Here is a 21,298-nt window from a genome sequence, read left to right on the forward strand (position 1 = left end):
TTGAGCAGGGACGCCTGTCCAGGATACTCCCCGGGGGTAAGATATTCCTTGCCACAACAGATTGTTGGTAAGTGATATCTATATCCCTATATATATATATCTCTACACACACATATATAGCTTGCTTAAACTTTGAATCTTTGATAAGGGTGCACGCAGTCTTAATTGTACCCATAATCTTTCATTTAGCCTGTCCTCTGTGTAGTAGATAATTAAGTGTACCTCACCATCCAATTCTGTTTCCTCAAAGTTGCATTTACTGTTTCAAACGTTGCTGAAACGCTGTCTTGTATCAATAAATATATTGTTACTTCCCTCTTGTGAGTGAAGTGCATAACTCCATTTCCCACAACAAATAATGACTTATTTTGGATAATTAGAAGATTTTGATAGGTAAATTTTAAAGTGGAAAATTTGTTTGCTAGAAAAAAAAAATAATTAAAAAATAGGTATTTCTCAAGAAACAAGTTCTTTTTCATAAGAAGACCAAATGCCTCAAATATATTCATTTGAAAGGCTTCTGTGGTAACTTACACAACTAAATTTGTTGTACTTTCATTTCTATGTTTGGTTTAAAATTTCAGTCTGAGTCCTCAGCCAGACATCCTTCAGTTGTTACACAAGACATAGAAGCAAATAAGTAGTATGCTGTGAGAATGTAGTCTCATCAGGGAATAGCCTGTCGAGGAAGGAGTCTCAGGCCTCAAGACACTTGAAATATAACTCCTACCATCTAATTTTCTCCACCTCTTTTCTAGCAAAACTTCAGGGTAGAGTCACAAAAGAGAAAACTTTTCCTCATTTACATAAACTCTGTGGAAGCAGGATGTGAAGAGCGCTGGTAACCTACACTTGCCTTTGAAATCAAACTACTGGATTACATGAGAGGTAAGTGGGTGTAAAACTATGTAGATGTGATTTTTATGAGATCTTTTTGAAAGAGCTTTGGTACTGAAAGGGTAATGAGAGTTCCCTGGGAAAAGGATAGAGAAAATACAAGTAACTGGTGAAGACTGAAGGACTTTGTAAACTACATGGATGAATAAGAGTAACAAGTAAAGAGGTGCAGAGGGAAGGGAGACCCTTGGGATGGAAAAAAGCTTGAGAAGCGAAAGAATGAGAGAAATTTACCAAAGACAGCAAGGATTCGAAGCTGATTAAAAGGTAAGTTTTTAGGGAACAGTTGAATGGAAGAGGTCCCATAACAGCTTTTGTTTTTAAAGGTATTTTTTTCCTTTGGGACATTTTTCTCACTATGGTGGGTGAAGGAAAAGGCAGAAGAAAGGAGAAGAATTGCTGCTGCATGCATGCTGCTGTGTCTTAAGAACAGCCTTATCATCTGAGCAGTCATTTGAATCCCTCCTAGAAAGCACTGCTTACTGGGGTGGAGGGAAGTTACCAGTACTGCCTCTTTCCTAACAAATGGAGTCTCAACTCTGCCTGTGCAGCTTTAGCACTACAAGAAAGTCCCCTTCTGTCTTTGACATTCAGGATCCCTGACTGCATGTGACAAGCTCTGAAAGCCAGAAGGCAACTGTCAGACTGCAGAGCAGAAAGAATCAGAAATGAAAGTGTGCGGATGATAACACAAAATGTGTTTCAAATAGTGTGTCCAACCCACAACAAAGAGCCTCTGAAAACAAACTGACATTTGAGAAGAATTTAGAGTTGTGTTTTGTTTGTTTGTTTGTTTGTTTGTTTGTTTTTGTATACTTAGAAATGGAAACTTGTGACTTGCACAAACACATTTCTACGAAATCCAACTAATTGATTTATAGTTCCAGAGGAGCTTGTTACTGGAAATCAAAAGGAGCCCTGAGAGTGAATGAAACCTGACAAAAAACAGCATTTTCAAGACAGTTTTGTGCAAAGAATTTATTCTTTCACAGTAAAGGGCCATAAAGAACATCCTTTTCTTTAGTATGATAAATTATATATCTTTAATAATAATTTAAAAAATCACATTGCTATGTTCCTTTAAGTTATGTTACAAAATAAGTGCTAATTATCCCCTTTGCTGTTGTCTGAACATCCTGAACCATTCAAAACAGAAATAGAAAAGCTGCTTGTTCTGTATTTAAATCGCTGAGAAGACATTCAAAAAGAAAAAAAAGTTCTTTTTTTTGTGGGCATGTTTTTAGACCATATTTTCCTTTGCATTACACCCAGAAGTTTGTGTGAAAGATTATTTGACAGGCACCACAATAAAGATTAACCAGAGGCTGATATATAAAATACTTCAGGAATGTTTCATACAACAAGTACCATACAGTTACCTGGAGTAGAGTCATAATCAGAAATCTTACAACATCATATCACAGAAGCTCAGTTTCACTGGGAAGTATGCTATAAGATTGTAAGGAAGCATGCGCTGACTTTGAGGAACACAGATGCACCAGATTGTACCAGCAAAAAAAAGTCTGGGTCAGGTCAGCAAACTTGCCTGTTCTGTTATGAATTGCTGAGTAATTATAATCCCAAAGTAGTAAACTACTGGCACCCTATCCCAGAGGCATTCATTGGGTAGATAAATACACCTATCTTCTTTATATCTGCATATTTCTAGTAGTGATTGGCAAGGTTCTCAATTAGTGTGTGTGTGCATGGTTTGAAGCAGAGTTTGTATTACTTATAACGCACACAAATATATATTGGGAAAGGATTTACTCTCCACACAAATGCACAGAAACATAATCTCTTAACCAGCCTACATCTGGAGTGGTACTTAAAAGCCTAGTAAGAATTTATGTTAAGCTCTAAGAAAAAATGGTTTTAGAAACCATTGTGCTCTCCCAGTAAACGTTAGCTAATATCTTGAGGTCAGCATGCTAAGAGGTAGCTAAACATAGTTAACGAAACTACTGTGATTTAATAGGAAAAGCAACAGAGCAAGAAGTTAATACATTAGTAAAGGGTTATCTAAATGAATAACTTTCATCATCATATTCAAGCTCATCTTCCTCATCATCCTCCAAAAGTCCGTATCTAAACTTGCGATAGACTGTGCCATCCTGGCCCATATATACAATGTCATCTTCTTCGTCATCATCTTCATTATCTCGATCTCTGTACTCAATCACTTGATCTTCCTGGTAACTAGGTCCTTCGTGGTAGTTGCTTGCATAGGAAGGAAAGGTTTTGGAGGGATTTGTCAGCTTCTCGTACCCACCTTTATTGACAGCCTGGGTTTTAACTCGTGATTTTCTCCAGATAAAGAAAATGGCTCCAATGACAAGGAGAAGTAAAATGCAGGTAATAACAAAGAAAGTAGTTTTGCTTTTGTTCTCTGGTGGTAGAGTAATTCGTAATACGCAGTCATCTACAACAGCAGTTTAAAAAAAAAAAAAAGAAAAAGAATCAAAAAAGATTAAATGCGAATGAAATGGGATTGTGTGCGTGTGTACTCTGGGGGGTAATTTGTCTTGAAAAATGCAATAGAGCATGTAGGCCTGCTTACATTTTCAAATGCATTTGAATAAATACCTTAGTTTTCCAGTATCACAACTGTGTCCTTTCAGCTGTGAGGGTATAAAGATGCGATATATATGCTTCTTTATGAGATTAGAAATAATCAGAAAGAAGCAGAAAAGCTATGTGGTACACAAACACATTTGAAATGATGAGCTTAAAATGCCATGATTCAGATGGCTATCTGTTGAAGCAAGCGCTTCCCATTCACCTGGTTTATGAACGCTCAGTTGTTTAGCACAATAGCTGTGAGGGAAAGAAGGTGACACCTCCTGCATCTGTTGTGATTGCTGCTATTTGTGCAAAGCCCTGTCTGTTCTGGTGATGAAGCAGTTGAAATATACTGTGTGCCTGCAGCTCAGCAGCACATTTTTGCTCTGTTCTGCTTTTGCTTTTTAAATGTCATCCTAGTTATTCATAAAGCACTTCAGCACAAACACAGCTCTTCGGCGTGGTCCTACCTTGCGTTTCGCTGCAGTCACAGCACTCTGGGGTGCCCGCCGGGTCAGAGCCACTGCAGCAGGGCAGACAGCGGCTTTCCTCCAGGTAGAGCTGCATGCTGGCTGGGCAGACCGTGCAGTTGAGAGGCCCCGGTCCCTTGCACTCGGTGCATGAGCTGTCACATCTCTCACACTTGGGCTCATCCTCCTTCAAACACAGAACACAAGCAATGCATCTTTCACTCTGGGTCCTTGGGACCTGACCTGGCAGTTCTGTCCTGTCATTCACTGTCTGCGTGGTCGTGTCTGAGCACCACGGGTGTCAATGGCAGAATACAGGAGGGAGTAGGAAAACTAAAATTTGATTCATATTTCCTGGGTTTTCAGTGATCTGCTTGTAGGGCAAGTGTTGTAGAAGCTTAGAGATCTCACCTAGCTAGTCAGCAGGATAAAATTCTTTTGGGCTGTAAGCTATTGGGCCAGAAAGTGTGTTTTTATTTTGCTAGTCTCATGCTAGCAGGTCTATGGTTATTTGGCAGTAATGGTGGTAAAGTGGCCTTCAAGAGGTGTACTCAAGAGTATCACTAAAAATAACTGTCATGAGACAAGCAATATGAAATATTCTGGGGGGAAAAAAGGCAGCTGAAAGAATGAATTTCCCTTCTAATTTGGAAAGGAGCAGAAACAAGGAATAAAGCTGACTGGAAATTTTCTAGCAAACCAGATTTTTATTAAATCATGTTGGTTCTGTTCTACAGAAACAGCTCAGATTCAAATATGCTTCTCAAATTCCAGATAGGCTCCTGGGAGCCTCTGTGTACAAGACCACCAGAGAAAATTGTCATCACATCTACCTTCCAGAATGCTCTGAGCTCAGGTATTTCAGGGCTTTCAGTGTTCACAGTTCTTTGCCTACTGGGGAATAATTGCTGTTTTTCTGCTATAGGACCAGGATCCCATTTCCCCTATGAGGATCTGGAAGCTGCAATAACACTTCATCAAGTCTGCTGTCAGACATACAAGGGTGTTTGTCCTGAATCAAAGAGCCTGGGCAAGATGGGAGGGTCATAGCAGGAGGTCCAGTTTCTCAGGGTCAAAGCTCTTTCAAAAAACTGCAGCCTTCTGTAGCTCTTTCAAAAAAGTGCAGCTCTTAGGCTGTTTTCTCAGAGTCACAATTGTAGACCAGCACTGTTAAGGGGATATTTCAGGACGGAGACTCCAGAGTATGCAGCATCTCAGGCCAGCTGGCTTGCTTTGCTGCTATATTCTCGAATAAACATCTTTGGAATGTAGTTAGTGTCGAAATCTGTAAGCTGGAATGCCCAAACTTGTGGCATAGACCGAAACCTCATTGTCGTCCTACTCTACCAAATATACAGCTCTATTAACTTCAGCCTGCCCCTCCACTAGAGGTTTCTGCCAGCAGAGCTGTCAATCAAGTATGCACTGTGATTTCTTATAGATAGAGAACAGAAACTTATACTGTAAGAAAAAAAAAAACAAAACTGTATAACTAATATAGCTGATTTTGTTCACATGGCTGTTGTATCATCATTGACAAAGTTGTGTCTTTTACTGTAGAGGATTACTATGTAACAGACAGCTCAAAAAGAAAGCAATGTTTCTTTGGCCAAGAGAAGAAAAAAGTAGGCATGATTCATAAGCTGCCTTGAAAACTCAGAGAACAGCACTGTGTGTTTGTATTGTGTTCAAAAGTTAAAGTTCAGCATACATATTGCAGGAAAAAATGTCTACAAACAAGTACCTCTTTTCCTGGTGTCTCCTGGACTTTGTATTCACCTACAAGACAGTCTGTGTTGCACATTCCACCTAATAAACTGTAACTCCATACACAAGATGTGCAGCTGAATGCTCCATTCCCTGGGCAGGCAAACAAAACAACAATGTTACAACAGGAAAAATTGTCATCAAGCTTCCTTTAAAAATTATACTGACCACTACCACCAAAGAAAAGGGTATTTGTCCATAGTGAGAATCAGCAAGGAGGAATTCTCAGCATGAGGAGGCCGGAATTAGAAAGCACTTGGGCCTAATCTTGAGGTTTTATGTGCCAACAAAGTATATTTCTTATGTGTTTTGATATTCATGAAAATCTGAGGGAACCAGTTGTGCAGGGAAACTCTGACACATTCAGAAAAACCAATTAGGTCAGCGTTCTGAAGTAAAATTGCGGGGAACCTTGGCCAAGTGCTCCTTCACACAATTAATACTTATTAAGCCTGCTAGGCAAACACTTTCAAAGCACAATGAATTAAGGTATTTATGTTTGAATAGCAAAATAAATTCTTTAGTTTTTCTTTAGGAAAAAAAAAAGCCTTCACTGGGTGGAAACAGAACAAAATATGCACGTTTTGTGTTGGAGACTTTTTGAAGACATGCTGATTGCAGTATTGCTGTGGAACACTGAAGTGAAGATTTGTCCTGTGTGTTAAGATGCATCTGCTCATTTTTTCTGCAACTAGGCATTTTCTGCCATTGTCTGAAAGGAAGAAAATGGAAGTAGAAGTAACTCATGTGAGCGGCAGCTAAGCAACTACGTTAGTGTCCTTCTGTAGCCCAATGAATTTACTGTGTGACTTTGCTGACCAGTGCAGGGTTTGCCTCCCAACTCTTCAGAAGCAAGAGACACTACAACACTTCTTTGCTTGAACATTAGCAATACAGATGCATTTCAGAACACCTACAGGTTTGCTGTTTAGGCCTGGCTTATGTTTCATCTTAGCATCTCTGTAATTATGATAGAAAATCTGTCCTGTAATATTTAATACAAATAAAGTAAAAATCAGTGGAATTAGGGTGCAAATTAAAATGTTTTTTTTGGCCCAAATTCAAGCCAAAATATTTGTTGCTTGCTATAATGATGTTGTAGAAATACATTTTAATAGTTCTTGAGGGTGACTTCACTTTAAGGGTTATTTTCACAATTTAAAATATTGTTTTGCTTCAATTAGCCATCTGTGCTATCCAGTATATCCACAAGCCAGAACAAGTTTTGAATGATACAATATAATGTGGTCTAAGCTGCAGAGTGGTGCCTGTTAGCTGTCATCTGATGCTACTCAGATAGAAAAGGACACCAAATGAGTCCAAGGGGATTAACGCTGCTTGCTTCAGAACTAGATGAATTAGGAAAACGAAGAAACTGGATATGTAAGTTTGTCACAGAACAAAACAGGTGGTCTGTCAAAGTTAACTCTGAAAAATACTTAGCTATAGTGGAAGCAGCAGACATCACTCCTTTTTTATTTATTTACTTTTCAACCTAAAGATATACCTTATGTCTGTTTCTACTCTTCTAAAGATGTGTAGTTTAGATTCCCTGGCTTGCATAGTGTAACACATAGTAGGACACTTCAAAGAGTGAGATATTATTCAGTCATTATTCAGTGTTTGTGTGAGAAACTAGGCCCAGCTCTGCAACAAACAGAGCCCTCCCCCCCGCCCTTTTTTTTTTTTAAGTTGATGGGCATCTTTGTGAGAGGCCTGGCTGACAGAAAATCCATTACTGTTGTCTGTTTATTTCCTTTCATGGACTTGGCACTGGGACCTGGTCCCAGCCCTCCCTGTGAGTGGCTGCCTTTTTACTGGTGCTCCGTGGCTGCATGAAGCCCTGAAGGGAGCTTGTCAGGAATCCATATCCTTGCTTTGATCTTGATCAAACAGTACTCTATAAGTAAGGTGGCAGCACGAAGCAGCCAGTGCAGCAAGTCACCCAGGGCCAGGGAGAGCCCTAGTGAAGGTCTGCATCACCCACTGTAGCTACTGAGGTCATGGACAAGTTGGTAGCACTGCATGTGGTATGTCTCTTTGTCAAGCGTTTCCAAATCATAGAGCAGACAGTTAAAAAAACCCCAAAAGATACGGAACATGCTTTTACCTTCACAAGTTCGGCAGGAAGGGTGGCATCTTTCACAGACGTTGTTGTCCTTGCTTTCGTAGAAATACTCAGGACAAGAGCTGACACACTCGTTCTTGGAGCGCAACAGGTAGAAATACGTGTCGCAGAAAAGGCAGTCTGTGGGCTGAGGTCCCATACACTCCTTGCATCCCTTGTGGCATCTTTCACATGACCCAGTGGAGTTTTGTGCAAAGTATCTGAAATGTATCAGATAGTCATGGCTTTGTGTCAGGCCCAGCGGTGACAGGAAAACAAAAACATCCCTCCTCCTTAGCTTCTATTGTGATTATGTCAAAGTATGAAAGTAATAGCTGATGTGATCACAGTAAACATTTGCAAACTCAGTGAAAACAGAATTAATTTCCTCTAAATCCCCTTGGCCATTGGAATTCAGCTATAAAGCAAGACTTTGTAAATTGAGGGTGTATAAAACAAGGCTCTCTAAGGCTTTCTAAAATCTAGGGTGAATTCAGAGACAAAATAAGCATATAAATAGGATGGGCTCAGAAAACCTCAACTTTGTTTTGGCTCTGCAAGAGATACCATGGACATGCTGGGTAAGCACTGTTTCCCTCACTGCTCCTGATGACCTGCTGTCAGAGGGAAATTCAGAAATTTCGTATTTCTTTTCAATACACAAAAAGGCTTAGCCAAAGAATACCTGTAGAGGAGCAGTATTCACCTAAGTTATGTTGTCAGGGAAAAAGAAGAATTGCTGCACTGCAGTTTTGTTGAGATGTGGTCATTACAGACTTCCAATTTAATAGGATAATAACTCAATGTTGCAGCCAGCATGATCATACTGTACTGCAAAATGAAATGGACCTGAACCAAAATTCATAGGTCCACCTCCCAGATACGTTTTTCTGAGACATATTCACAAAGGCACATTAAATTCACATTTTGAAATTAAATGGACTCATATTAATGAAGTTGATGTCTAGCATTATGAGTCCTCAGTTGAAAGGTGCATTAACAGTTGGTTTTATTATGATCCACTATAAACATTCACTCAATGCAAAACATAAGTAATGTTATCCAAACTTCAGGTTAAGTGGACACTGCAAGGGTGCTTGAAGGAAGTTACTCAGCTTCCGGTGTTCAAGCTAACGGGTAACTTAGTATATTTATTCTGCTTCACACTGTTCTGTATAGACATAACCTAAGACAATCCTTGAAGTGTAAGTATGGCCACACCACATCAAGCTGGTTCCAACTTTAAAGTTTTCTACTGTGAGGGGAAGTTTTCAACCACCTCTGAACTGGGACAACATAAGAATTTTTCACCTGAAAATAGAATTTAGTTCTGTTTCACTCAGAAGTAGAATAGGGCAGAGTGCTCTAACTTCACAAAGTTCTCTCTCTGGTGTAACTCTTAGCTAAAAATCTTTGCTCTTACCCTGATGGACACTGGTTTACGCATCCTTTTCCTTGTCTGTACCAGCCTGGTTTGCAGGAGAGGCACTGTGAGCTGTGTTTTCCAGCGCAGGTAACACAGGCACTGTGACATGGGGAACATTGTCCCTCATCACTGTCAACATAATACCCATCTGGGCAGGTTTCAACACAGGTTGTATCTGCACAGACAATAATGCAGAATTACACATCATACTCAGTGTTTATTGCTATAAATCATCTCATACAGCTGTGCTATTGCGGACTCTCTAATAGGAGATGCTGTTAGAGCGTGTACCAGAACAAGAAAAGAAAATGTTGGGATATAGCAATTATTTTCTGCTTCCTCTAAGTCTTGTCAGTTCATTAGTTCTCAATTCTGCATGTTATCTACATTAGCAGGCTCTTCAGAAGAGATAATTTTTTTTTTTTTTCAGAAATATAAATGCATAATACATAATAATGAACAGCAGCTGTGATTTCTTTCAGAACATATGAAAGAAGAAATAGTAATTAGGAAGGTTTCTATCTGCATTACTGTTTCTCTTAGCTCCCAGTCTAAGCATCAGCCTCACTGCATTCTGTGTATATGATGAATCTGATGGTAAACTCGAGATCTAATGACATTTGTTCATTGGTTTTCACCCCTGCCAGTGTCTGCTGCTTTGTGTTGTGGGAATAAATGCCTGTAGCGCTGCCAAATATATCATGTACATCCTGCTTTTTCACTGAGATCTCAGTGAGTCATTAGATTAGGAATCTTGAATGAGAAGTTAGGATTGATGCCACTAACTGCAGGTGCATCAAGATAAGAGAGCAGTAGTTGCTCATTAGTAGCTTGTACTCATTATCTAGCTTGTCTTTATAGTTTTGCTGCTTGGGTTGCAATTGGGCAAAGAAAGATGCTTCCACTTATTTTTCTACTTTTCTTGCAATTCTTTTCTCATTCCATGATGTTTATCTACATACTTCCATCAACTTTACCAGCTCTGATGGTGCAAAGAAACTCAATGTGTTGATAAAAAAGACAAGTCTGATGCAAGACCCCAGAAATTTATGAATTCAGAATCTACATCAGAATTACACTCAGAAAGCTCAGTTTTAATTCAGGCTTTCTTTAGATTTTTCCTGCATAAAAGATCATTTTAATATTTTTTTTTTCTCTCAAAGATTTTCTAAAAGTTTTGTTTGCTTTTTGAAGAACTTGCAGAAAAGTAGAGTTTAAGTTATTGGATTTTATACTTTTTACCAGTTTGTTTCTGAGACAGTACAGTCTTTCACTCCAAAGTCAGAAAAGTAGCTTTGCACCTCAGCCATCCACTACATACTGGCATAGTAATCCATGGACAACTATCTAACAGCTCTGGTCAAGTATTTCTTTGCTCATCAGATCTCTGCAGGGATTAAACAAACCTACATGAAAATGTGAGCTCTTTGTGCATACAATTAAAAAGTAAACAAAAAATCCTAGGGATACCCCTCTTGTCTTTTTAAGTTCCTTGTAGGAAATATAACAGGAACGATCCATACCAAGTAAATGAAATATACAAGTTTTGTTTAGCCATGGAGTTTTTTGCTACTTGGAAGTCTTGCTTTGGCTCCGGTGAGCTGCAGGTCCAGCCACACAAAGAGTTTACAGGTAGCCCTGCAGAAGTAATTATCTGTTCACAAGCTACCTACTTTTAGATTGGCTAAAGTAGCCCTAGATATTTCATAAATGTGACAGAAATTTGGTGTAGAATAAAACCTAGAGGCAGGAGCAAGACACTTACTGAGAAGATACAGGTTATTTGCACAGCCAAGACACTGGTGTTCAGTGGGTCCTGAGCAGCGGAAACATTTCTTATGACAAGGCTGGCAGGTCAGAGCTTTCTCAACATAGTACTCGGTGTGAGAGCAGTATCCAAGTACCACACAGTGCCCGTCATGGTTCAGCATCAGTCCGCTTCTGCAGGTGAGGCAGGCAGTGGATGAAGAACAAGTCTGGCATGTCCTGTTGCACACTGTAATGGACAAACAGCACGAAGGTCACCATTGCTCGTTGCAATTTAGATTATTATTTCAGGTTTAATTTTGCAAGAAGCAGCTGTCATCTCAGGATGAGAGGCTGAGAGAAACAGAGCAATAGCTCTGCTCTGGCATAGTCAAACATTATAATGTTGTCAACCTTATGCAGGCAGTTACTTAGGTTTCCTTCTGCACTGGCACTGCTTTTGCTGAGCAGTGTTTTTTAACATGTAGCCTCCATTGATACTCGACACTTCAGCAGAGTGGTTGCCCATAATATTAGACACATTTAGCTTTGCTGCCTCCCTCTCAGCGGTCTCCAATTTTTGCTGTTCTGAGCTATGCCCCGTTATTTTTCTGCATTAGCTATCGCCTCTGTTTCCAGGGCACCAATAGTGACATCAGCTGGCACATGCAGACCCTTTTGGGATAGTCTTTAACCAGACCCACTTGTATCTCAGTACTGTTCTGGGGAAAAAAGTAGCTGCCAACCTTGACAGTCTTTAGTGGCTTCTTCATAGTAAGTCCCTTCAGGGCACTCTTCATAGCACATGCCACGGTAGAGGACAAAGAAGTCGATGGCGCACTCAGAGCAGTCATCTGAGTGCGGCCCATCACAGTTCTTGCAGTCTGCATGGCAGGGAAAGCAGTGTTTGTCTTCAGCGTAGAATTGAGAAGGGCAGTCCTGCACACACTTCCCCTCATGCAGGAAGAACTCGTCCACGCACTCTATAGAAGACAGCAAACAGTTAAGCAAACGGGCATGGAATTCTGACCTCTCTAAGCAAGGGAGCGAGAATATGCTAGGAAACCATAAATCCTACAGTGCGTGTCACAACAGGATGGGAGGGGACATCTTGGGAAGGTAGTGCTTACTTTTTTTATTCTTTCCCCCCAAGACTGCCCATAATGGCCCAACACTCACACTGCACCTTCTATGTTACATGAAGAGACTGAGAAGTGAAACCACCTGCTCAGCTTTGCTGATATTAACCAGACTATGCTGCCACTGGATATAGGTGGACTTCTACTGAGATACTGCATCTACATTAGACATTATTATGTTATTTACATTATTCATAGGATGAATCCTATGGCTAGAGTGTGGCTATCGAGGTCTACAGGCTATTTAGAAGGAATAGGCCCAGAAGAAGGAGTGGAGGTGTTGCCCTTTACATTTATGAATGGATCGATTGTGAAGAGTTGTCCCTGAAGAATAGCCATGAGAGAAGGTTGAGAGTCTATGGGCAAGAATTAAGGATGATGACAATAAAGGAAGGCTTGTGGTTGGTGTTTGCTATAGGCCACCTACTCAAGGGGAGGCTAATGATGAAGCCTTTATGCTCCAGCTCCAGGATACATCATACTCACAGGCTCTCATACTGCCGGTGGACTTTAATCACCCTGACATTTGCTGGAAAAGCAGCACAGAAAGCTGTATGCAATCCAGGAGATTTCTGGAGTGCCTGGATGACAACTTTTTAAAGCAAGTAATAGAAAGCCCTATCTGAGGGGACGTGGTTTTGGACTTAATGGTGACCAACACAAGTGAACTCATTGGGAACACCAAGACTGGAGGCAGCCTGGGATGCAGTGACCACACACTGTTTCAGTTCACTGTGCTAAAGGCTATAGGACAGATGAACCAAGAGCAGTCTTTTGCAAAATTGTTCAAGAGTTGTAAAGTTCAACCTAACTAGGACAGAAATATTCTGTATTTTAGATTGATGTAAATGTGTATGGAGGTGTTTAGCCATGGACACACTAGTTCAGAAATAGAATCAAACCAGTAGGAAACTCCAAAGGACAACACAAACAGGCATAGAAACGTGGAGTCTTTACTGACTAACACTTTAGACTGTCTTATTATAAAGCAGTGATTGCTTAGCTTCTATCTTAGAGATAGCAATGATATACACACATGTCCTGGGTTTGGCTTAGACAGGGTTAATTTTCACCAGAAGCTAGGAGGGTCTGCAGCCAAGATAGACAAAAAAAACCCAACCCATGGGATATTTGATATTATACTGATGTCATAGCCTCTATATAAGTGGAGGACTGGCCTGGGGAATTGGTTCCTGTTTTCAGCGTGTTGCTTCAGTGTAGGGCTGGAGCAGGGAAAGTGTGTCTCAGGTACCAGTTTATATCCTTCACTTTCACATCTTATTTCATTAGTATTATTGTTATTATTGCTGTTTCTTCTCTCTTTGTGTTGTCCTACTAAACTATCCTTATCTCAGCCCATGGGATTTCACCTTTTTCTTCCTATGCTTCTCCCATAACAGGTGACGGTGGTGGGTTGGAAGCACTGGGCAATGGCTGAGTGATTTTTAATTGCCAGCTGAGGTTAAACCACAACAACTTATCTCCTTTTTTTTTTTTTTTTTTTTTTTAGCTTTTGCTTGTTACAGAATTTACAGAATTTCTTTTCAGACCTGTGTTTGTCTCTAGACAAAGCCAGGTGGATTTGAGCCAAGTCAAGACAAGTTCTTTGTAATACCTTTGCATGTTTGATCGTGAATGCACTCCTGACACATTTCAGGGCAGTGTTTGCAGATTCCTTCAGAGGCAAAATGCTTCTCTGAACAGGCAGGTTTACATTTCCACTGCTCCAGAAGCAAAGGACTTTTACAGGACAGGCATTTAGTTGCACTTCCTGTACACGTCTTACAGGATCCACTGCATTCCTTGCAAGTCTCAGAATCATCAAAATATCCCCTGTTGAATGAAAACAAACAGAAAACAAACTTCTGGTCCATGTATAGTTATCAAACAGATATAAGAGTTATATGTGATGTGAGACTGTCCCAGCCCACACTTTTCACTGGATCAAACATGTTCCTCACATCACAGTCAAATGGGAATCTTTCTTTTTGAATTCTATTTGTTATAGGAAAAAGTAAAAAATATAAGTCAACGAAAGAAACATGTCACTAAGCACTGTATTTCCATATCAGGACTCTGATACATCCACATTCTGGGTTTATACTCCTGATCTGTACTACTTTGAGGAAGCAACAAGTTATGAGAGTGACTGGAGGCTTATTTTCAGTCACGATAAAGAACCATCCTGAAGTATTATGTTCCTACTGAAGGCAACATAAGCTTTTCTGTCTGTCATAGGATTTTATGTCTAATTTCACTTTGATTTTTCACTTTTTCCCTAAGGAAGAGAAAATTTTGTTTATTCAGGCCAACCGAAAATGACTTTTACCTTATAGTAGTTTCTGGTAGCTTAGGTTACATTAAGGTCTCCCTTGAAAGGTTTATAATGGATCCGAACTTTAAAGCGAAGGAGCACAGTGAGAAAATAAGGAAGCGTCATACAATGGGAATTACGTACTCAGGGCATTCTTGTAAACATCTGCCTTGGTGGAGGAAGCGCGGCTGTTCCTGTTCAGTCTGACACTTCTGACAGTGCCAGTGGTCAGAGCAAACCTCACAGCCATCCATGCACATCTCGCACTTGCCACTTGCAACATTGCCAAAAGTTTTTTGAGGGCATGCGGAAACACAGGTACCATGGATAAGAAATTTTCCTGTCAAAAGAGCAACACAGACAGGAAAAGCACCAATCAGAAATACGTTTAAAAGATTCCTGCCTTGGATGGCTATAAAAAAAGTGTTCAGGTTCTTAAAAATGTAAATTTGATGCTTAGAAACATTAATAAACCAGTCTTTAAGTCATTTTCCAAAGTGCTTTGCTTGTCAGGATTTGTAATCATGAAGATTATCTAGTACATGTTCCTGAATAAATCCTTATTCAGTAATTCTTGCATCATGTTTACAACTTTTGGTTGAAAAGAAAGAAAAGAATAACATCCACCTAACAATTTATTTTTTTATTTTACCTGTATTGCCAAGGACATGTGCTTAACTCCTAGCCTGCCTTCAGTTGGCAATTATCTGATTACCTGTGTATTCTTTAAGCTGTCAGCTGTCTAGTGACCATTGACAGAAATATTCTCTGGAAGTGTGTAGGATACAGAATATTTTAAATCCCTGCAAAACTTACTTTAAGAAGTTGAAGTCTCATACCTTCTGGACATGAAGTACACAAGTCAGCAGATTTCTCACAGGTCCTACATGAAGAGTCACATGACTGCAATATTTTTTTTGCATCTGGGATGAAAGGGGAAAAAAGTTCAGTTTTTTATGGTCTTACAGGCTGGCTTTTTCCATTTCTCCTCCCTTTAGGAGGGCCATTTCCTTTGGCTTTTCCTAAGCAGTTTAAGTTAATTAAGTTGAATTTTTGGTATTCACAAGATTAAAGACCTGTATTGTGTGCAACTCCACTCTCTTAAAAGGTAATAAGCTGTAATAAAGGAAAATATAAAACTTATCCTGAGATTCACTAAGGTACTGTTCTAGACTGCTCATCACAAATGAGAATAATAAATTTGCTTAATAATGTTAGTTTTAATATAATGCTCCAGATTTGTAATCCTAATAAATTACAAACAGGATGAGCTAGAAAGTTTGTCAATTTGGGGGGCTTGGTGCAATGAGATATTTTCATGGATATTTTGTACCAGGTGCTTGCAGAACACCATTACCCTGTAAATAAGGGAGAAAACTCTGAGTAGGAATGAGACAGAAATGAGTGTTTGGAAAGAAGATCTGTTAAATAGTTCTCCCCGAATCTATTGCCTGTTATTTCTGTCCAAATGGAAGAGTCTGATGTGTGTCAAATGGAGTTTTTATGCCTGTGGAGAACTAAGACTTTGGTTATGCTTCGCATATACTTTATTTGACCTGTTACGTGGCTCCAAAATGACAAGAGATTTGAGGATCATACTTAATACAGAGAAAGTCAGCTGTGCAGTGTGATAGGTCCAAGCATGCAGCTCTGTGTTTTGATCCAGTTATAACAATGGGTGAATGGATGTCTGACGAAAAAGTAATTGCAGGGCAGTGACAGAATACAGTAGCCTTTAGATTTTGCTGAAAATAAAAAAATAAAGAATAAATCAGTAGTTGTTTGCAGATGGAGCTTTGTACTTTGGTTAGCACATCCAGCTCATCCTGCCAATTAAATAGTATGATTTCTATAAGTCAATGGACTTGCTAACAGTATACATTAGCCACGTGCAGCGTATTATTATGCGATTTTGTTCTGCCCTTTACTGCAAGGTAGTTTAAAATGTTGACTTTTTGAATAAAGAGTGATGAAAGCAAATGCTTCAAGTGAAGAGAGGAAGGAGGAGAACAGGAGACTTCTGTAGATGCTTTTCACACAAAGGTGAATGTTGGGTGTTTGTTTTATTAAGCAAAGAGGCACTTGGTGGAAAAGTGGTTGTCTGCATAACATGGCACAGAGGCAGAAGAAGGAGGGATAATAATAAAATTTAATTATTGTTCTTCTTTATAACTGTACTCCTAATTGAGCTGAGCCATAGCTTTCTCAGGTACAGAGTCTCTGGACTGTGGAAGAAGAAAATGTGGAAGTGCTGTATAAGCATTGGGAGCCCAAGAGGTGGAGGGGGAGGGATTTACTATTAAGTAATCTTTGAAGCTGTAGGAGTGGGAGGATAGCACAGGGGTAGATGTTGGTGAAGAACTGGAGATACACAAGGGGACCTCACTGTGTGAAGTGAGTTGAGTGCTACCTAAAGCAGCAATAAAATGTCCCATCTTCTGGCATCAACAAAATAACTGGAGCCTCAGTGGTGGGGCTTTTTGCAATGAGGTTCCTGCTGCTGGGGAGGCAATTGTCAGAATCATTGAATGTTTACGGCAAAAAGGAGGCATGTTGGAAAGTTCTGACTGCGCTCTGTATTTTGCACTATGTATATGTTATGTATTTATATATAGATAAATAAACATGTAAATTAGGGTGTCAAGAACCAGAATTTGAAAGTAATTTTACAGTACTGGGTTTAGTTGCCTGTAAGTTTCATCCTTCTTGTGGAGAATGAGCATTTTGTTTTGTTATTCTTGGTCCTTTTAAATGTGTGAATGTGGCTATCTTGTGAGGCTTTCTGCATCAGCAGGTCCTGAGAGTTTAGATACTTTCTGTCTTTGGCTGATGTATTTTCTCCAGCTTTTTTTTTTTTTTTTTCTTTTTTTTTTTTTCCCCTGCTGAGGAGCTATTTTCTGTATTTCAGGTTAAAGCATGAAGTTCCAGGAGTATTTAAGTGCCCCAAGTGTAAGTGGTAGTTCAAGCCTCTCCTCAAGCCTCTAGGTGCATCTAACCGTATATCACACAAGCATTTTCAGCTTGCTTATCCAAATGAACCTCAGAGTAACTTGCTGGTGAACACTGCTTACTCTTGTGAGATGCAGAAATTCACTGACGCAAGACTTTTTTTGAGACACTACTCCTTAGCATACTGTTTTTTTTCCTGGCTTTTCATTATTGAACAAATCCTTAAAGAGTGTGCTTCTTTATGCCATTGTAACAATATAAGAAATACTCTGGAAAGGCTGGGTATTTGGTGTTAATAGATTTTCTATTCTCCTGTCCTTATATGTGCAGTCCTTCTCTCTTTTTTTGTTCTTGAGAGAAGATCCTCACTGGACTGCAAATCCTAAGATTTTACCCTTCTAGAAAGCAGTAATCTGCCACTCTCTGAAAAAGAATATTGAATAATTAATGTTATATTGCACAGCCATGTAGTTTTTAATCAGTGTTTTTCACTTTGCCTGTAGAACCGTGGCTGACTGCAATTGCATATCCTCCATTCCTCCATCAGTTGCTTTGATAAACTTTCAGAATTTGTCAAGGCAGACAAATCCCTATTGGATAGTTTGAAGTGCTGTAATTTAATATCAGTTATATGTGTGAAGAATCCAGCTACAAATATTACTGAAGCTCATGTTGCCAGGGGAAAAGGACCTTGATCCTGTCAAGAGTTGATAAAACATAAAAAATAAATGGTAGGAAGGTAAGGTTAAGTTAAGGTAAGGTTAACTACCACTCAAGAAAGTTTAAAGGAGTTGATTGTTTCAAAAACATTTCAGGCTTTACAATTAAAAATGAAGATCTTTTTCTGTGAAGTACTTTTTATTTCTATTTAATCTTTGCCTTTGGCAGCATTTGTTGTTTTCTGTAATATTTGGTAGCTGCCACCAGAGGGGAACATACACAAGCAATTTGGCTTCTAACAGTTTTCACGGGAGAAAAACAGCTTTTCACTCAAGTATAAGCACTTACATCCCCCAACTTTAGTTCTCACAAAATAAATTTTGCAATTATTTCTTTTTAAAAAGAGTTTTTCCTGTGATAAAGTTCTTACTAACTGGAAGTAGGCCTTCTTTTACTAAAACAAAAAGAACCCAATACATGTTCAGAATAATGTGAGGTTTTAAAATGTAATTCACCTGCCTTGTAAAAAGTTCCCCAAATGGACAAATGTAATACAAGAGAATTGCTTGCCTGTGCACACTGTTTCCAATAATGTAAACAGATCTTTTGAAAGAATAGCCTTACAAGTCTGAAAAATGATCATGCAAAATGTATTTCCTTGTCTTTAGACTGAAGATAAATGGAAAACTTGGAAATCATTAGTTTTTGCTGCTGGGTTGTATTTTGCTTTACCCCTAAAGGATGCAATTGTGTACTTGAGGATCCAACAAGCTCTCCTTTAAAATTTCAGCATGTAGCTCTCATGGTTGCAAATGAAACTAGTATGTGTAAAAGCCATAACTTCATGATGTAAAGTTGTAAATGACCCATATAATATAAGTGGGACATCGACTCTGAAAAAAACCCACTATATGCTATTATTACATTGTTCTGCCCTTCTTTTAAAGGCCAAATTGTATGACCTCTTCATACCTACTGAACTGTTTTTATCCTTATGCTTATATCTTTTTTTTTTTTTTTCAAAATGAAAATGCCTTCTATACAGACTCTACTCAGACCAGAATATAACTTAAAGAACTAAAAATCACATTGAATCTTCTGGTTTTGTCAGAATGAGTAGCAACTTCAATGTACATTCAGCTAAGTGTCTCCTATTCCTTTCTAGAAACTGAATCACACTCTGCCATTTCTTGAGCTAAAGTTTACTGCAGCTCTGAAGCTACCATAGTGCTCTACTCATTCAGTCTACTCAAGGAATAGTCAAAGTAGAAGGGTGGGTTAAGATTGTAAATTTTTTTTTTTTTTTCTTGTTTGGGCTTGTATAACATGAATGAGACAATGGCAGAGTTTCTTGAAACCTGGTACCGTAAGACTTCAACTATGACTACAATCTGAATTAAGGAAAAAATGTGAGCAACTTTTGCTCCATTTAACAAGGTTTCCCTGTTTCTTTTTCTTTTTTTTTTTTTTTCTTCCCCTTAAGTATCATAGAATTGTAGAATTGTCAGGGTTGGAAGGGACCTGAAGTAATCTTACTTTGAGCTCCTAGAATCTTTCCATCTGATTTTAGAGAAAGATTAAATGAGTCCTCAAACATACTCAGGGTGTAAAACATGCATCCATGTGGAAGTAAGTGTGGTCCTTTTCACATGCTCACCACTTGTTCTGGAAAATGTAAAGTTTATTTAGAAAGCCCAACATGAAACCCTCCACAAACTGTAAGGACATATAAGCAGAGATACATCCATATCTAAAGATACATGCCTTTAAATATGATAATGTCTGAAGTACCTGATGGTCTCTCCGTCACTTCTTTTAAACCCATGACTACATTATAAGAGTTCTTACTCTGTATAGTCATCCTTCTTGTGCTGTCCATCTTGCTCTCTCTGCCTGCTTCTTACGGACAACAGATCTTTATGCCAGCTCATGCAAGCAGTAACTAGTCAGACTGATAAAAGATGGTTTGTTTTCTTCATTTCAATTCGTATTTATTCATGCTTTTTTGTGAGTAAGAGAGGCACTTAAAACCTTGCATGTTTAAGTTACTATTGAAGGAGCTCCCTGTTTACGTTTTTAATAACCTTAGTTTCTAGACATTGACTTACACAAGAAGAGAATTTTTACAGTATATTTTATTGTTGGACCATGACACAGTTGCTGCAGAGAGGAATGCAGAAGGAAATGAGGTGCCATGGCTGTTCATAATCACAAAAATATTCTTTTTAGAAGGTGACCTGTTTCGCTTTTACACTGCATAGGTAAGATGTGATTTGAATGTGATCCAGTTGAGATACTACTTAGTTTTTTAGATTTTATTCTACATATGGCACGGGCCTTGCAAAATGGATACAGTCATGAATAAAACCACAAAACCAAGTTACATATCTCCATGAGGTAATTACAATTATATAGATGTGGTAAAACATAATGAAAACAGTATAGGTGTGTAATAAAATACTAGACCTATCCTATTTTGAAGACCTACGTGAACTGAAATTTAAAGAGACTATAAGGTTGCTGAGAAGTAAATCTCAATCCCCAATAACGAATCATTCCAAATCTAGTTATCTTGTAACAATTGCATTACTTTACAAACAAATAACTAGAATACAGAATTGGCATGCCTAAGAACATATGGCATAATGGATAATTTTTCTTGCCTTTAGCAGCCTGAAATTTCATATATGGATGGTGCTTAAAAAGTTCTCCTGACTCTTCCCATGGTGCTTTAATTTTGCATTCTAAACGCCATAACATTTTAATGTTTGGAAGAGTATGACCCGTTTTCTCCTGCTGCTGCTTTCTCTACTGTCTTCTGCCCACTCCAGTCCTTATTTTTTTTTACCTTTCCATATTCTGAGATCTTTATATATATCTACCTGTGTAGCTACATTAAGGTCCTTTTGAATAATCCTTTTAAAACATGAATTGTTGGTTTCTCTCAGCCAGTACATTCTTACTAGTTTTGGTTTACTCTGTATTTAGGAAAAGGAAAATAGGAAAGATAGACACAGTTGGTCAGTGGGTGCTTGTAGGACCTTGCTGTTATTATTTGGGGTGGTACCTAATAGTAAGCAGAACCAGCTGCTATTTAGCTGCATAATTTACTACAGCATATACTATGTGCATGTAAAGCAGCACATACTCCATTTTGCCTTTGCATCAGAAACAGACCTCATTCTATACTGATTTTTTTTCCTTTTGTACTTTTCAAAAGAATGTGGTAGATGAAATGGTGTAACCAAGGAATTAATGATT

At 38.8% G+C, this 21,298-nt stretch overlaps 1 protein-coding gene across 1 annotated transcript; it reads right to left on the bottom strand.

Annotated features, from left to right (window-relative positions):
• Nucleotides 1–2,915: 2,915 nt before the first annotated feature.
• On the bottom strand, nucleotides 2,916–19,916 carry LOC103768920 (proprotein convertase subtilisin/kexin type 5-like). The gene is made up of 11 exons (XM_008936083.1): nucleotides 19,829–19,916; nucleotides 15,268–15,351; nucleotides 14,573–14,768; nucleotides 13,730–13,947; nucleotides 11,722–11,958; nucleotides 10,995–11,225; nucleotides 9,227–9,404; nucleotides 7,807–8,024; nucleotides 5,674–5,789; nucleotides 3,930–4,107; nucleotides 2,916–3,319 (listed from the first exon to the last, which is right to left on the bottom strand). Exons 1-11 carry the CDS (start codon nucleotides 19,914–19,916, stop codon nucleotides 2,916–2,918), a joined length of 2,148 nt encoding a protein of 715 aa, XP_008934331.1.
• Nucleotides 19,917–21,298: the final 1,382 nt, after the last annotated feature.

This window comes from Merops nubicus, unplaced genomic scaffold (genome assembly GCF_000691845.1).
Source record: "Merops nubicus isolate BGI_N331 unplaced genomic scaffold, ASM69184v1 scaffold8482, whole genome shotgun sequence".
Taxonomy (NCBI): domain Eukaryota; kingdom Metazoa; phylum Chordata; class Aves; order Coraciiformes; family Meropidae; genus Merops; species Merops nubicus.

What these genes read in the sequence shown, in the direction of transcription:
- LOC103768920 (XM_008936083.1), bottom strand. Translation starts at nt 19,916, where the DNA reads ATGGACAGCACAAGAAGGATGACTATACAGAGTAAGAACTCTTATAAT. An exon ending in GTGTACTTCATGTCCAGAAG is followed by an intron (nt 14,769 to 15,267) that starts GTATGAGACTTC and finishes CTCTTTTGACAG; the next exon opens with GAAAATTTCTTATCCATGGT. An exon ending in GTAAACCAGTGTCCATCAGG is followed by an intron (nt 8,025 to 9,226) that starts GTAAGAGCAAAG and finishes GATACATTTCAG; the next exon opens with ATACTTTGCACAAAACTCCA.